Raw genomic sequence first — 17,972 nt, 5'->3', positions numbered from 1 at the left:
AATTTGATAAAAAATAGATGCAACTGGCTTAAGATAATCACCCTAACTCTGTGCAAACCCACTGGTCCCACAGGCATCTGAAGTTTACTGGAAACGGGGAACCCAAGCTCCCCCGGGGCAGAAGATGACCAAGGATTCTGAACTTTCAGGCACTGAGCTGCCCTACAGAGTTCTGTCAGCCACCAAGGGAGCCTTTGCTCTTAGTTATTTAAATTTGTTTTCAGCACTTCAATTTTGTAAAACAGTTTGGAACATTCACAATTATTAAGGTGGAGGTGTCTTTAATCAGATGACAAATACAAAATCTGCATAACATCTGCGTAAAGATTTCCTGGACTTGCTTTCATGATTAATCTAATGATCAGAAGCCTTTTCCTGAAGAGTCACTTTGTCTGGGTCATGCCTTCAACCTTAGCACTTTTGTTACCAGTGTCTAAAGTTCAGTGTTTAGCATCAGAAAACAAAAGCCGGGCACGTTTCATGGTTAAGACAGATAACAAGTAAACTTTCTAGAAATGGCTAAGGTAGGAAAATAAGAGCTTGTATGAGAAGTATTTCACCACAGTTTGTAAGTCTCCTACAATTTAGTCAATGTTGGGCTACCTGTATTACTGATACAGAGCTTGTAAAGCACTAAGATTTTCCCTGAACATTAAGTTGTAAGTAACATAGCTTATAGAAGCAGTTAAGTTTTTGTTTTATCTTAACACTTTATGTACTTTCATTTGGTACTCACCATTTTTGTTTCTTATTTTAGGATCTGCTCCACTTTTCAGAAGTTTTAATGCACAGTGCTTATGGGCACGGTATGCTGCACAATGCAATGGTGTGTTCCCCATCTGGTCTGTACAGTTGATATCAGGTGGTTTGGGCTTGTTTAACTGGAAAAAAAAAAGTTTGGTTGGCTTACCAGTTTCCCCTCCCCCCCTCCAGATGCCACCTTCATCCTTTTGAAAGCTTGAAGTATCCTAGTTAGGAACAGTTGTGCAGGTCTGGCAATGAAACAGGCAGGTAGCAGATGTTCTGAGAAAGGCAAAGACTACAGCAATCAAGGAAAATGTTCAGCTGTAGTAAGGAACTTTTTTTCTATGCTATATCCTTCTCTGCTCAGAATCTTGCTAAGCCACGCAGTGTCAGAGAGAACTCCCCAAAACCACGGTTCAGTCATCTGTTACATTATCCGACTTTTGAGCTGAGCCAAAACTTACTGTTTTTTGTGGAAGACTATTATCCACGGTCTGAAAGTTAGTACCGGCCAGCACTAAATCCAAAACAAGTTTATGCAGCCACACTGCTTCAGAGAATAAGGGTTTTGTGTAGTAGGGTGGTAGGCCTGTCATTCTCAGTGACAGCACTTCAAAAGCAACAGCCATTTAAAAGTTCCTGGTATAGGCAGCCTGTCATACAGTTTTGCTATATTCTCACATCTAACTACCACAGAAACTTAAGATTTAAGCAGCTATGTAACTGAAGAGAGGAAAAAAAGAGTTTTAATTAGACATGGCTTTGAGAAACTGACCCTTTTCTCAAAGAAAAACGTTATTAAGCATGACACAACTACCACCCCTAAAATACCACTAATTCCACTGTAATATGTGGCTATTTGATGTATACACACAATTATCGTTAAACTTCCAAACCAAATGGAACTTTCTTAATAAAAACACTAAGTTGGTGTTCAGCAGTCTTGGGAAACTAGATTTACAAGTGCCTGATGACAATTGTAGAAGGCTTAAACTGAGTTTCTCTAGGTCAGACACGCTATATCAGAGAAATTATTCCTTAATAACAGGATTCCTGTGGCAACAATTTAAGTTAGCATCAATATTAACCAGCTTAATGTGCCTCATAAAGGATAAACTGCTACAACTGTTATGTACAGTTTAACTGGAAAGAGAAGTCAAGAAGAAACAGCTTGTAAAAGTATAACCTCATCAACACCAAGATCTCAAATACCTGAGCATGCACAGATTTTTACTCCTTCAGCTGTTTTATATCTGCCCTACCACTGCCCATCAAAGCACCTTTTAAGCCACTTGACTGTACTTTCAGAATCTTTTACCTTGTCACGAGGTACTATTTGAAGGAAGTTTGATGCATAGACTCATTGAGACAAGAAAACCTCCAGCCATGTCAGTGTATGTACGAGTAAGTTTTTGAGAACTCAGAGGAAGAATGCTTACTGGTTTTGACTCACGTAGACTGAAGAACCCCATTTAAGACAGCTACTGAAAGTCTAACTTTTAGTAGCAAAACATACTATGATCTAGTGAGAATCTCAACAGAAGGAAAGCACAAGAGCCACCAGTAGGTTGACTTTAAGAAACTACAACAGGAGTAACTAGAAGGTTAGAAACATATGCAGGAAAAGGAGAGAAAATGGTCTGAAGTTCAATTAGAAATGGAGAGAACTATATGGAGAAACTATACAATTAAGTTATTTCTCTCAGACAATTGGGTTAAAATACGCACCACAGTATTTTTTAGTAAAATTATCAGGATAAAGGAGAATTAACAATAAAGGTATCTTTCAAGTAAGTGCTGTTCTGTTCCAAAAGGAGGGCACCAGAAAATAAATTCTAGTCTATTATGTCTCACAAAAGAAAACTTAACCAGCTAAAGCTGCTTCATGAGTATAACAGTCTGCTAATTAAAAAAAAAAAGAAAAAGGAACAGAAAAGTCCTGAACATCAGTAGGCAAAACATAAGGAATTCTCAAGATAAAAGGGCCATTCGGGAGAGCTACACAAACTCTCTATTGAGATTTTACTTAAGGTTAGAAAAGTCAAGTGGAAAAAAGTTCTTTGGGTTTCCTCAAGAATCAGCGATAGTTTTAAAATTGTAATGCAATGGTTACAGGTCCAATTCAAAGGATTCCAGGACAAACCCATGTCACTACTTAATCTGGGGCTCAAAAAAAAAAAAACAACACTTAAGTGCTCTGAGATGTTTAGAGGTCCACATATAGCTGTCCTCACATATACACAGCTCAGTGATGCTACATCTGAAATGTATACATAGCTTAGAAATGAAAAAAGTTTACAGCAAGAGTTATATGTGGTTACATGGCACATGAAAAAAAGCACAAAGCTCTTTAACAACAGATTACTAAGAGGAGTCACCCTTTTCTGTTTCTTTCCCCATATTACGGTAATAGTCAACAGGCACACAATGTCAAATGTAGCAGGTGTTATGAATCACCAGAATCAAGAACAGACCACTTATGCCAGCATATTAATTACAATTAGTAACATCATGCCAGTACATTAATGTACTATTCTTCTACATGAGGTATTCTGTACATCTCTGGTTCTCTCTCCAGTTCAGAGGATAGTACAAGAAGTACAGATAAGAACAACAAGGCTAACTGAAGATTTAAAAAGTTTCCATGCAAGTAGTTGGATGGACAAGGGCTCTTCAGTCTTGAAGGGATCAATTTAGATGAGGGTAAAATTAACAGAATGCCAAATCATTAAACATACAAATCCCACAGTTGTGAATTTTCCATTAAAAGCAAATAGGAACATTCAGACTGCTTTAACATATTACCTTTTAAGACTAAAGATACTAATTAGATGGAAAGTGTTCCACAATGCACATCTGACTTCCAAGGAAACTCTTCAGTACTCTCAAGAAAACTTGAGTTAAACACTGAGGCCCTGCTTCAAAATACAACTGGTTCTTGGCAGCCTGCTACAGTTGACTCTGTTCTGCAAGCGGTTATTTAATTGGACTAGATAATTTAGAGGCACATTCTGGTCTCAATTTTTCAGTGATTCTGCTTCTCCCATTGCCTTACTATACCATGGTACTGTTCAGTTTAAATTACTTTCAGCGTGTGTACAAATACAAAGTCTTCAAGCTTTTCTCAGAGTGGAACTGTGTTGTGCAGATTACTGTTCATTAAAAACTAGAGATTTCAGCTGCACTGGTTGGTGGGGACAAAGGGTTACTTTCAAGACTGAAAATAGGCCATACTGCAGTGAAAACACACTGCTATGTCAAGAGATCCAGAACACTGGAATTTAAAACTACATGAAGACCATTTAGAAAACTAACATGAAAGACGTAGAAAACAACTGCTTTGCAACCTCCAACAAGGTGGCCAATAAACACCTGGGGCTTCAGCATCTTACCAACATAATATTGTACACAGCACTAACATTTGGAAGTCACAGCACTTTGAAATGTAAGGCCCAATGTCACTTTGTTACACATTAGCGTCATAGCTTCAACCACTTGACACTGAAGTATTGCAAGTACTTGATTCCTTACCAAAGCAGACAGCTTCCCTGTTTCCCCATCTCTTGCTGCTCCTAAGAGTTCTTCTTCCAATTTCCTTTCCTGTGTCCTTTCCACTGCTGTTAGAGAAAAAATAAAAATAAAATACAATCAATCAGTCTCAATGAACTGGCAGGTATGTCTAAAGTACACAAGCGTAGGAAGAAACTAGCAATTACAGTATTATTTATTTGGGATAGGTATAAATGGATTATTTACTCAGAAGCAACTGTGTCAAAGACAAAAATCTGATGTTCAGAAAAGTAATAATATTTGACAAGACATGCAAGTATGTGTACACACATGCATTAATTACTTTTAAACACTTATAGCCCAAATCCAGCCTCCAGTAAAATAGAAAATGAAAAAACTACATGCCAGCCCCATCATATCGTCCTTGCGTTCCTTTCAATTTCTCTCCTATTCTTCCTTTCATCCCACAGAAGTTTTATTATTCTCTTACAATCCAGCAGATGAGCATTGGGAAGGACTGTTATCTGTGCAACTGAGTGTCAAACCAGAAGAGATCCCTTTTCACATATACAGTCTGTAGCATGGGACACAGCTCTTCAGCAGTATTTAGGGGCAGTACATAGTAACACTAGGAGGCAACAGTTCTTGGACTCCCCAAAACTGTAAATAGTGAGGCTATGTAGGTATTTGGACACCACTTCCCTCACTTTCATCACCTACAAGATGGTGGAAGAAATGTGGGAAGGTTGGTTTTTGTTTTTATTTCTTCTTCTTCGTTTGGGATAAGCTCCAAGACTGCAACAACAAGCTCTAAATTTGATCTAACACTGAGTCACCTTTGCAAGCTGTTCAGAATTTTGCTTTTTATCAATCTTGTTGACAAAGACATTTTCTATTCTTGACTTCAACTTCTCCTTTTTGAGAGTGCTACAGCATTGACTGCCATGTACTATTCAGAGCTGTAGCAAGGATCAGCCCAACAGGATTGAAATATTTACTTGAATAATGCTATTAATATTTATAATACATAGCTCTCCAAGTTACTTGCAGACATACCATAGAAAAAATAACCTGTTGGTAATTCAGGAAAAAAAAGTGTGTTTTTTCTTTCTAATTACCATATTTAGATAGAAAATTCAATCGAGCTTTTATAGCTTGCAAGAAAATAACAGCTTTTAGAAAGTACAAGTGTTTAACAAATGGTCTATAACCTACTAAAGTTACCTTCCAACATATTCCTTATGTCTTTATCATGAGTAACTTCTTTTGCTGTCTCTCCACTCCCATTAACAATAGAAGTATCAGCATTACACTGCAAGAGTAACATCACCACCTCCTGGAAAACAATTTGAAGAACACTGTTTATCTATTCCAGTTGTGGTAAGGCCAGAACCCAGCTTTCCAGCTTTTGACATCCTGTAAGAGGAGTGGTACAATAACCTATCACCACTAACGAAAACAGGAAGGAATGTTTCTGAGAGATTGAAGAGCAGGACTAACTGCCACCTTCTCTTTCACAGCAGCCAGGCTGAGGGAACTAACAGGGTTATGGCTGAACAGACCCACTCTGATTTAAAAGCATGTATGTGTATCTGGTCTAAATACTGAATTCAACAGGTTAAAATAACATTACTGGCTCTTGATAAGAGAAATCTTACAGCTAAATAGTCACTCTTTCATTAGGGCCAAGTGATTACTCACAGATGTAGTGCTAGTTTGGGAGTAATGACAGGAAGCAGGGAATAAATCAAAACTAGTCTCACATCACAGACCTTTAAGAAGCCCGCTAGTTCTACTTATCTATGAAGAAACAACAGTTCCAGACAGCAAACGGTCTGTCTTATTTTTAAAGATAAGATAATTTATTTTTAAATTGATGTTTTCGCCCCTCCAGAAGCCCCTGAGATTAAAATAAAACGTGCTTTCTGTCTATGTAAATATGCATTTAATTAGGAGGAACAATTCCTACTCCTCTTACCCAAACATACCGGGCACAAATTGACCTGTTGTACTTCAGCAGTAGATGAGATCTCCCAGCAGAGATCTTTACACTGTTCTCCACATGGTAACTAGCACCTGCAGCTACAGATAGTGCCACACTTAAGCATTTTCTCTGGCATAAAGCCAAAGCAGAGCAGAAGCACCAGTTAGTTACACAACTGATGCACAGCACGTCAGTGGAAGACAAATACTACTATTTCTTTCCGTTTGCCAGACACACTGTCACCACCAAAAAGCCAAAAAAGATATGACATATCCTATCACAGAAAACCACAGACCAGTCTTCTCCTGTCTTCAGGAAAAGAAGATATTTGTACCGTGTTTTTGTTTTGGACAGTTACAGCAGCTATGCAATGTGCGCAGTTCTTTTGAACACACTGTACCAAAACAAACGATAAGTCTTCTTCAGAGAGATGCTGTATAAATATCTTTGTGAAGTGATCTTACTGCTAGAGTTTCCTTAGCAATCCTGTGAGTGAAGCTTAAAAAAAAAGCTAATGTACTTTACCTTACGTCCTGTGAAAGCTGCACGATGGAGCGGAGTGTCTCCCATGTCATTCAGCACATTCACATCCGCACCAGCCTAAATGGCAAGAGCAAAAGGTATCTGAATGTCCTTCCAACAGGAACTGCACAGATACTCCTTCTGACTAAAGGGGGCCTCATGACAAAATTGGATCAGAGCTTAATGCAACCATACAGGAAATAAAGGTGAATTATGTATGCAAGATTCATAGCCAGAACTGTACAAGCTGTTTAAAAAGGAAAAGTCTCTTGTGTTTTTTCCAGGCATCTCTTTTGCTTTTCAGAAGGCAAACAGAAAAAGTTTAACAGTTTGTGGGATTGTTTTTTTTAGTTTGCCGGTTTTGCATTTTTATTTTTTTTTATTTTTTTTTCCAACTTACTGAAAGAACTGCAATAGCAATGGGAATGTGCATATCACAGCTGTATACACACAGCAGCACTAGTCTGCTGGTGCTGCCAATTTAACAAGTAATATTCTCTCTGGCAAATATTGCTGCACTTTCACTTGAAGAGAAAACTTCCTTGTCAGCATTAAGATGGTACCTACCTGAAACATAACCTGTATCTCCTCCCTTCCCTCCTGTAATCTTTGGCTTGAATATCACTTCCTCTTGTCACATGCCTTCCCCATCCCATACTGTTTCTCTGAAAGGAAGACTGCTTAGCATACTACATAGGAAACCAGAAGATCTTACCAGTCTTCTGTAGGGATTTTTCTATTCTTCTTTGCCTAACCTCTCAGAAGCTCAGGAAGAGGACAGGACATGTGTACCTTTATGGCTTCTGTCTAGATCACGTAATTTCAATCAGACCACTGCTGTCTGACTCTGGTTCCAGGGCCCTGTTCCTGACAATTCCTCACTTGCTAAGTCATTGAGCACAAAACCTAGGCACAAGTAGAGAGAGCACACTACATGCCTAGCTTTCAGCAGGGCACAGCCTCCTTTATCACTCTATTTATTCTTTAAATAATACCTTTTCAAGAGCACTACAAGCTATGAAGAAAACACTTAAAATTACACACAGCCTTTCATCTCTGGAAGTGTTGATAACTATGTTAAGTGACAAAACTTTACCTTTTGCTTTAAGTAGCCCTCTTGGATCGAGAACAACATTATCTACTGAGCAGGCACGTAGGCTAGAGGAGAGCTCTAGAGAAATATCACCTTTGTTTCCTGCTTTAGTGTCATGATTATGGTTGGTAGCCTTTATTCTGAATGAAATACAAGTTTTGATCAGCTACCTTTGTATTTGATACTGTTCCGCATGTTCCTACCATCTACAGCAAAATCTTTCAAACAAGAATATGGTATAATACAGGTAGGATTGGTTGAAGTTACTGTGAGAGATGAGGGGAAAAAACCTCAGCCAGAAACAACTCAAAACACAGTGCAGATGTGACTACAAAGATACAAATAGGTTAGGTTTGACCACAAAGGTTAACAGTTCATCATTTCAAAGATGTACGAAAGAAATAATGAGTCAAACTACAGTAACACGTGCCTAGAAAAAAAAAAAAAAAAAACTGCATACAAGTTACCCTGCACAGAGTTCTGCAAATACTTCTACATAAAACTTAGAGTTAGGTAACATAAGTGCCTGCACGTGAAACATTTTGGACTTACTTAAAACTCACTAAGTGAAATTTCCTAAATTATACACTTTATATACCACAGTAAGATAGATCTGGTTATGGTTACATAGGTGGCACACATGCTTAATGAGAAAGTCAGCTTAGCACTGCTAGTACTGATAAACACTGTTCTAAGTAACAGCTGCATACTACTGCAGTATCTCAGAGACTTCCAATATTACTATTTTGGATCCTTATAAACTGGGCTGGTCTTAATACTGCAACTATTTTACTCGTTCATTTTGAGGATCAGCTTAGTTATCTCCATTACCTGCTGATAAACTGTAGGAATGGCTCCGTCTCTCTGCAACAAATACTTTCTTCTATTGCAAAAAACTGAATAAATACTAAGTGCTTCTAAAATAACAAAGATTTTTCAGCCTTATACACTGAGGTAAATAGAAATATACCTTCAGCAAATCCTCTACCACAACAGCATGTCCAAAGTAGCATGCAAGGTGCAGAGGTGTCCAACCCATATTAGATTTACTTCTGCCTAAAAGACACAAAACAGAGTCAGGTAAATTAACTTTTGGTCACAGAGCACAAAAAAGACTTTGTCATGCGTTTGGAGCTTTGTACGTACCCTCATTCTTCACAGTAACAGAGGAACAAGGAGGGTGGAAGCATCAGTATTATGCCATCTAAACTATTAAATCACTATGTAGTTTGAGAAAGTCACAGATTCCAACCCACAAAGTCTTTCTTAGGGAGCATTTAAAGCATGTCTTGGAGGACTGGCTGTATGATTGAAAGTCAAGAACCGTCCTACAATCACTTCTTTACAATTAAGATATTAAAGCATTAAAAATAACTAAGTTGACAAATGCCTCTTACTTGCCCATTGCAATGCTGACACATGTTAAGAAAAGATGCTGTGTGTTTCTTTTTTACTAAGCAACAGACCCACAGCATTCTGAGGGCCACCTAAAAGCTATCACTCTGTTTGGAAGCAAAATGAAAATGAGGCATTAGAAAATAATTTAAGTTACTTCCACCTTCATGTTTCCCTTTTTGTGTATGCTGAAGTTGGGAACATGTAAACAATGTAAGTTTGCCATGAGGAAACAAGCCACTTGCATGAGGAAAAAAAGAACTGCTGAGCAGACTTTCAAGTTTGTCATTCTCTTTCTGCTCTCATTTTACAAAGTAACATTAGAATGTAGATCACAGCTGAAACACTTTCCCATTTCTTATGATTGTTTCCAGCTAATATTTCTATATTCTATTGGCCGTTTCTTTGGTTTGTTTCCTTCTTCTGTGGTCCTTCTGTTGTTCCAACCCCAGATTTAATACCTTCCCCTCATCCCAGTCTGGCCTACAACAGAATTCCTGCCCCATATGACCAATAGGCTCAAGCACCAAAGAAGACAAATGCTGTGTGGATCACTAACTTTGGGGCTATGTATGCTGGGTAACACACACTAAATGGACATCATTCACCCCTCACTCTAGTAGGGCAGAAGGTTCTTCCAAAGACCACAAAAAGGGGCCTAGCTGCACTGAATTCATACAATTAGCCAAAGACAGTGCTTAGTTATAGCACTGACAAGGCAATGCTGCTGCCAATGACTTCAGTCACGAAAAATTCAGGTACCCGTCCAGATTTGCAGTTCTTATTCAATGAAGTGCCAGAGGCCCTTGTTCTGCACCCACTCAATGTTTGCATTTTTGATGTTAGCCAACATGTTACTTCTCAACCTTGAGGCATTTGTTACTCCTCTTCAAGTGACCACAAATGTTTGCACTTTGATGTGTCCTACTTTATTTATTTAACAACAGGACATCATTACACCGGGAAGAACGCAGGGATATAAAAGTAGACTAGCACAACAAAACAACCTCCCCTACCCAATTCTTTGCTTTGATGGCAGTTAGCTGTAACTCTCAAATGTTACCATTTATTTACAGAATTAAGACAATCAAGGCAGTCATATTTTGGTTGTGGTCTGCCAGGCTACTCTATAGTCATTCAAATGAATATCGTGGCATGACACTATTGACCATTGTCTTTATTTCACAGTTCTGTGGTTTTTCTGTTTGTTTTGTTTGCAAAGTCCTAAACATTCTATTTTCTTGAATTTAAGAAGATGGCCATAGAAAGTACGACCGTTTTGGATGAAACCCTGGTTTGTTGGTGTTTGAACGTGGATATCTTTTTTTGAAGCTGGCAAACTGAGAAAACTGGAAAGGGAAGTTCACACCGCTTAGCTGGATTATCATCAAGCAAATCTTGCTTATCTGCAAGCACTGACTGACTAGAATCCAGCCACAGCATAGCAAGTGTGAGAAGTGTGGATTTATTTTCCCTTTCTTCACTTTGTCTGAAATTGGGATGCTTGGGACCACTGTTGTAAGACTTCATGCTTGTGTACCTAGAGTACAGCCTCAGAAACAGTGTCAGCCTTGGGAAGACAAGACACCCAGGCGCATTAACCTGTCAGACTTGAGTCTCCCAAGGCACGCTCAGGAGCGATTTACACTACCTCCAGTACATCCTTCCACCTCCTCCAGAAGTACTTTATTTCAAGGCAAGCATCTTTACCACATGGGATGCAAGTCCTGAAGGCACTTCTGCAGCATTGAAGACAATCCCCATACCCTGACTTTCTAGGGAGATCTGTGATTATCCAGAAGGCAATGACAGAAGGACAAGAGGCTGAAGAGAGGAAGATTGAGGGTTGCAAAAATGTCAGTTACAGTCTACAGCCTGCATTTTAGTTAATCATCCTGTGGTTATGCAACTACTGATCTCTTGGGAACTGCCAGATAGGATTTGTAGCAATACACGGTGGTTTTGGTAATGAGGAGGCAGTAGAGGCTGGTTGGATGGCATTTGTCTTAGACTGCTTTCAATGGGATACTCTACAGGAGGAGAGTTTATTGAAACAGCCAGTCTCCAAAGAGCGACTGCGGAAGGATGGAGATTTAACTCAGGTTTCACACAACCAGAACAGTTCCTCCAGAGAATGCTTTAGTTGCACTTCTGTCCTCTAACACTTAGAGGAACCAGGACATAACAGAGATTTCACTGCATATAGATTCCCTATTCAGATTTACTTTAACCTCAACTGTCACCAGCACATTCCCTCTAGTTTCCTAGACCTTCCATTAGCAAGCATGCATTAGCTGGCTGGCCATGTATGACTGAACTGAAAGAGCAACAGCTAAACACCATCCACATTTCCTTTCATTAGCTCAATCTCTTCTACCTAGCTACAGACTTTCACAATATCAACACTCAGCTGGGAGCAGGAATGCTGACCAAAGACTAATTTGTTTGACATAACGTAGGACTGCACATTATACAACTTCATTATGCTTTCTCGACTTCAGATTATGTTTAGGAACACATCTGAGAAGCTCTGCAAACTCTTCCAGGCACTTTTTTTTATTCCAGTTGTTTAGACTACACACAATGCCATGAATATTTGCAAAGGACACGGTTGTGAGGGAGAAGGATTCTAGCTCCTTCAAGCTCTACCTAGCTTCCTTTTAAGTTATGAACTAGCTCACTGAGGATGAAGTATCAGGAGTCTGGGTTTTCCACACAACTTGTTTTTCCTGAGGTGAGCACATTAACTATTGGAAAAACACAGCCACGAATGAGTAGCCAAACAAAAGGATGAGTAAACTGCTGATTAAGAACTAGAGTTGGGAAAGGATCAGAGCTTATTTAGATAACAGCCTTCCCTGCTCTCTAGGGCAAGGTGTTCCCTCTGTCGTGGCTGAGAGGAAGCATAGCTGCTCTCTCTCCCACCCCTCTGTAGTGCTATTGTCTCAGTGTTGCTCAACAGTTAAACAGAATTGCCAGGCTGCCTAAAAAAAGTGGGATACACATCCACTTTTTTTGAAGCAACCAGAAACATACTTGTGTAAAGAAATATAAAGCTGCTAAATGAATAAAGAAATAGGGCAGCCTGCTACTGCTAACAAGCTTGCTGAGCCAGCCCCGGTTTGAAGTTTTAACGCTCAGCAAACTTAACTATGTGAGCTATGCATATGCCAAACTTTAACATTGGCCAAAGACCCAGATGCAGACAACTAGCAGTTTTACTTTCATTTCCCAAGTGACCTAGTACACTACACAGCAAAAGCTATGCCTTTATCCCAACCGTGCTCACACGTGACAAGAGATAAAGCTGCTGCCATTGCACGATAATGAAACACGGGCCTAAAAATCATATTTAGCAGAGCACAAATACAGTACCTGATCTTTTCTGCAGCCTTGATGGAGACTCTTTACCTCCCAGAACCATCCCATGGCACCATGGTCTGTTTTGTTTAATATTACAGAGCTCCAAAGTTGACATAAGCTTGAACGTAAGTAGAAAGAGGTACTGATTTTTTTTTTGTCTTGTTGACATTTCTGGCTTCCGTGAATTACTCAGTTTCTGTACATACTTCTGTACTCTGCTTTTATGCTCTCTCCCCTATGCAAGTATGGTCTTAAGAGCCACAGGGTAAAAACTGTTGTATAAGTTTTTTTTATTACTCTGTTGAGCACTCCAAAGAAAACAAGGTTATACTGCCAGTGACAATTCCACTATCTGTGGCTTCAACAGCGAGGTTAAACATTTGAGGAGGGCTACTAACCTTTACAGTTGATATCAAAGATTATTTCTCCTTTGTTCATGGTATCCAACAGTTGCTTAACTTCTTCAGCATTTCCATTTCTAGCATCATGGAGAAGCTGCTGTTCTGCTTCAGTACTCATCTCTAATAAAGACATAAAAGAACCAATTTTTCAGTGTCTTTTCTATAAGATATGACTTAATAATATTTAAGGGAGAAAAGTGAGTTATTAACACCAGTATGAGAAAGATGATTATTTCGTATGTTGAACATGTTTAATGCACAAGCTGTTCTCAACTGTCCAGCACGCAGTCATGCCCCTAAGAGGCATTAAAATTCTTCATATTAGCAAAGCACTTAAGCTTTTAAGAGGCATTGGGGGGTGGGCAGGGTGAAAAAAAAAGTTGTACACTTTTTAACCCACGTCTTCAGAATTAACTGAGACTTATTTTGACTGCTAACCGTGGGGAACAGAATCCACATTCACATGGAGGCCTCAAATTCTCATCAGGGACTGGTATAATCAATTCTTAGAACTCAGATACCTGATCCCACAAACCTGATTTGAAGGGGAATCAGATACTCAAACATTTTTGTAGATTTGACCTTCTTTCTAAGAAGCACAAGAGTACAGTAAGAGGAGTCAAATTTTCAAAGCAGCCTCAGAAGGCTCTGATACACATTGTATTGCTGCCAAAAACAACAATAATAGAAGAGCTTGCCCAAACTTGATGTCTCCAGTTTGGTATCTTCACCTGACACACCAGGCTTGAGCCTGATGAATCAAGATTCCTAAAGTCAGTTAATGATTACAGGGAACATAACTGGTCTAACACAGTTAGTTTTCCTATACTAACCTGAAAATCAAAAAAGCAGTTCCACAACTTGTTTACACTGCTGCATTGGAGAGGCAGCTCAATTGCACTACAAACATTCAAAACTAAAAACAGATGCAGGGAGCTCTTCCACTACTGTAAGACGAGAAGGCTCTCAGCAAGAAAAGACAGTAAGAGCACTGGGTAAGCAAAAAAAAAAAAAGCCTGTAACAATAACAGATCTTGTTAATATCCAAGACTGGGAGAAAGAAACCTAGAGTAGAACAGAGTGCCAAGTGGCCACCTACCTTTTGCTCAAACATTAAAGGACAGAATCAGTGTTCAGAGTGAAGGCTTTGCTGGAGAGACTAACAAAGCCCTCTCTAACACATTTTGGAAGAACAAACTGGATCGGTCACCTGCAAGCTATCACAGACACAGGATACAACCTCCTTCTCCAGTAGAGGTTAAAATACTCCTGTTTGTTCCTGCTTTTCAGTTCTGCTAGGAAAAACAGTGTTAGTCCTTCTAGTAAGCCTTCAAGCCCTAAAGCTACCTTCTCCTTTAAAAAGGAGTCTACCCACTTGTCTGAGGCAACACAGTGGTTTGTTTTTGCTGGGACAGGTATAATTTTCTTCAGTGAATCAGTTCCACCGGTGTCTAGAGAAAAATTGAAATCAAGTATGTTAATGTATTATCGGTCTGCAATGGTTTTGCTGAAGCTGAGCAATGCTGTTTCAGTGGGACACAAAACACAGCACTGAGAATCACACAGACAGAAGCTGCAGAGGATAGTTAGAGCTCATTTTGCTGGCTTACCCAGAGAGGAGGAGGAGGGGAAGGAAGCAAAACTCATCCTTCATTACACGCACACAGTATTTCTTTAGGAATCTCTTAAATACATCAGCTGAGAGAAATACTCTCTTATCGTTACTCCCTATCATTTGTCAACATCTCACATACACAGCAGGTACGAACAGCAATACGCTTCCAACACATTAAGGACCCGCTGGTTCCATTTGATATTGACGAGAAGGAAGAAAAGACTGCTTGGGAAGGAACCAAGAAACTGATCCAAGCGCACAACTCTTGTATGCAGCAAGGGCAGTTGTGTGCATGAGCAGAATGTTAAATGGCTGTGTTCAGCAGAGAGCTGAATCACTTGGTATAACTACTTGCATGATTTCTCCCTCCCTGAGCGGTCATTCAGTTAAAATCCCTGTGACTTGTTTGTACTCTTACAGCAAATATTACTACTAGTAAAGCGACGTGTGGTAACACAGCTGAGAAAGGTCTGTTTGCTTCACTGTTTCAGTCCCCAAAGCTTTTGCTGCTTAGGCCGAGTCTCTAATTTCAATACACTTTGTAAGCTTGGAGCATGCAACGATGCAGAAGAATGACTGTCTGGCAATTATTCATAGTTAGAAGGACCATTCACATGAAATTGTTCCTACTTCTGGGGCTGGAAAGTGAATCTGTGTGCAGTTACTCACTATGCAAGTGATACAGAGCCTGAAGTTTTAGCTAACTAGCTAAATTAAGTGCCTAAATGAAGCTGACAGCAAAGGGACTCTTAACAGAACTCAGCATAGTCTTCAAAACCCTGTTTTAAGCAATATGATTTGCTCCTTAATGGAGACAAGCAACTGCCAAGAGAATTTTGAGTGGCAAGCTTACAGTACTGAAAGAAATCAATACGTAGGCACTCAAACTCTATGTGCTTACAGTTAAATTTCACGTGCCTGTGTTCCACTGCGAAAGGGAATTTATTGTTGGGTCACATAGCCTACCATCAAAATAGCTCCAAAATCCTCACCTACCAGCTTTGAGGTACTGAAACAGATCATCAAGGCAGAAACTGAAGAGTTTAGTTCGGATTTACCATTCATGAGACACTAGTACCAGGTCAACCTGTATGAATTGTGCTGCCTGAATGCAAAGCTACCAGCCACTTCAAAGAGCAGGCACCTGTTCACAGTCAGCAATGTTGCCAACATTGGCTTATTCCATTCATTGGTGGATACAAGTTAAACTGCCTTTCACAGCTCGTCTTTTTGCTTCCTACTGTTGAAAGGCTTGTACACTGGCCCATACACTCACTGCTATACCATAAGAAAAATGAACAAGAATAATAGTTAGTGCCTCCAACATAGTCAAGATGTGATTGCGAGGCACTCCCATTGAACTCAGTAGTAGTACCTGAGCAGTACTTGACTGCTAGTTCAATCTTATCCTTTAAGAGGCTAGAAGAAGAGCATTTCAGATGCTCTGCTTTTATCTTCCTCTATGAATTCTATACCAGAGTGATTTCTCACTCAATTGCAGCACCTGCCAGGGATTGTTTCCCGACACACACTAGAGAACCCAGGTTACCATTTTGTTTGCACACATGCTTAAGGAGTCTTTCAGGATACCCAACCACAAAAGATGCCCTAACAGCTGCTGATGTACCAAACACAGTTACTCAACTGCCGGAAGAATCCAAGTGAAGAAAAAAAAGTAGTTGCTTTTCTCACCCAGTAGTCTACGAAGACCTAAAGCACTGTCCCTGACCGAGCAGCAATACTGTTGATATCAACCATTTGCTTTCACGTTTTTTGTCTCCTGCCAAGGCCTCCTGCCACACGTACACAGCCCAGAACAGCAACAAGACATGCTAACAAGAACATTGTTGGTTTGCACTCTGCTGCAGCTTGACAGGGTTGCAAACAGCAGAATGAGGACTGGCACTGCCCAATTTAACGTCGAGGCTCTGAGTCAGCACCTACCGGTAGCGTAGGAAGCTTTCAATTCATGACACGCAGGAAGGCTGGCAGGGAGCACCGCGTTGGCTGGTATTTCAGGAGACCTCCCTCCAGCAGCGAAGATCGGGCTCCTGTAGGAGAGGACGACAGTTGCTTAAGAAGACTTTTTACGTGTCCCAGCAAGCACGCCTCACAGAGCGATGCTCGTAAAAGCGGCGGACAGGGAGCACCCCACCGCACCGACACAACCAGTCAGCAAACCCACACGGCAAATGGCACAACAGGGGGGAAAGAGGTGGGATATCAGAAGGGCCCAGCGATGTTATGGGGTTCACAAACCGTGCTTCGGCGCCTCACGTGCCTACCTGAGGAGAAATCGCTGCCGCAGGTGCAGCACCCTCGCTGGGGCAGCAGGCTCTAAACTGACCCCCCCTCATTTTTTGGCACCCCACACGTGTCTCGCCTCCCTTCTCCCACCACTTTTCCCATCCCAGGGACCTCAGGCAAGCTCTCCACGAGCACCACCAGGCCACGAGCAGACACCAAAAGGGGGCGAGCACCCCAGCAGCAGCGCCCCCCGCTCCCCAACCCCACAGCGCCAGGGCCGCCCTGGGGGCTGGCGGAGCAACCCGGGCAGCGCCCCGCACCCTCCGGCCTCACCACCTCGACCCCGTGATAACACCCCGGAGGCCGGAGGGGCCAGAGGGGCCGGAGGAGGGGGATAAAACCCATCCGGGGCCGAGCCGAGCCCGCCGCCAGCCCCGCAGCCCTGACGGTGCGGTGGGGTCCGGTCCCCGCCGCCCAGCCCCACGCTGCGCGATACGCACCGGCACCGCCGGCCGCTCCCCCCCCGGCTCTGCTGGGCTCGGCACAGCTCCGCCCCGGCCCCGGCAGCCCGCCCAGGGGCCGAGCTGGGGCTCCCGGCGCCCCCTCGGTGCGTGGGGCCGGGCAGCCGCCTGCCACCGCCCTTCCCGGGGCGGGAGGAGGAGGAGGAGGAGGAGGCGCGGGGCCGCCTCCCCGCCGCGGCCCCTCAGGCCGCCATGGCCGGGGACGGAGGGGGGGGGTGGGGGGCGTGCTTGGAGGAGGCCTCTGGGCAAACAGCAGCGCTGTGCTGCCTGTGAAGGGAAAGGTGGTTTGGGAAATCGCCTTCGTTTTATATATATGTGTGAAAGCGAGTAAGCACGCGGGTCCTGCAAATAACACACGGAGAAGCACCCTAAAGGAGGCAGCCCGCTTCCTCCACCGCCCTGCCCTTGTTTCATCTCTCTGACCCGCTTCGCCCAAAACCCGTAGCTTGCTGCTCGGCCCCCAGCATCTGAGAGGGGTTCTGCGTGTTGGAAGGTCCCACGGTGCTGCTGAAAGCCTGCAGGGACAGGCTTAAAGGAAGCGGGGAAGGTTTGGGGTGTGGGGGCACGGCCAAGGCTG

At 41.8% G+C, this 17,972-nt stretch overlaps 1 protein-coding gene across 4 annotated transcripts in view; it reads right to left on the bottom strand.

Moving 5' to 3' along the window:
* Positions 1–17,436, bottom strand: part of OSBPL1A (oxysterol binding protein like 1A) — a gene marked incomplete at its 5' end in the record, with an annotated part of 76,698 nt that extends 59,262 nt beyond the window's left edge. For 2 of the 4 annotated variants that reach the window (XM_084282484.1, XM_084282482.1), the window contains 6 exons: positions 737–881; positions 4,276–4,361; positions 5,479–5,590; positions 6,764–6,838; positions 8,824–8,909; positions 13,010–13,145. In XM_084282484.1, the coding sequence (XP_084138610.1) occupies positions 737–881; positions 4,276–4,361; positions 5,479–5,590; positions 6,764–6,838; positions 8,824–8,909; positions 13,010–13,145 (640 nt within the window). Of the gene's footprint in view, positions 1–736; positions 882–4,275; positions 4,362–5,478; positions 5,591–6,763; positions 6,839–8,823; positions 8,910–13,009; positions 13,146–16,571; positions 16,679–17,374 lie in introns of those variants that run through there. The other 2 variants (XM_084282481.1, XM_084282483.1) reach the window with 2 other exon arrangements.
* Between the last annotated feature and the right edge of the window lie 536 nt (positions 17,437–17,972).

The sequence above is a fragment of the Netta rufina genome, assembly GCF_964035555.1.
Source record: "Netta rufina genome assembly, chromosome: 2".
Taxonomy (NCBI): Eukaryota; Metazoa; Chordata; class Aves; order Anseriformes; family Anatidae; genus Netta; species Netta rufina.
This window is presented reverse-complemented; position numbering and strand designations above follow the sequence as displayed.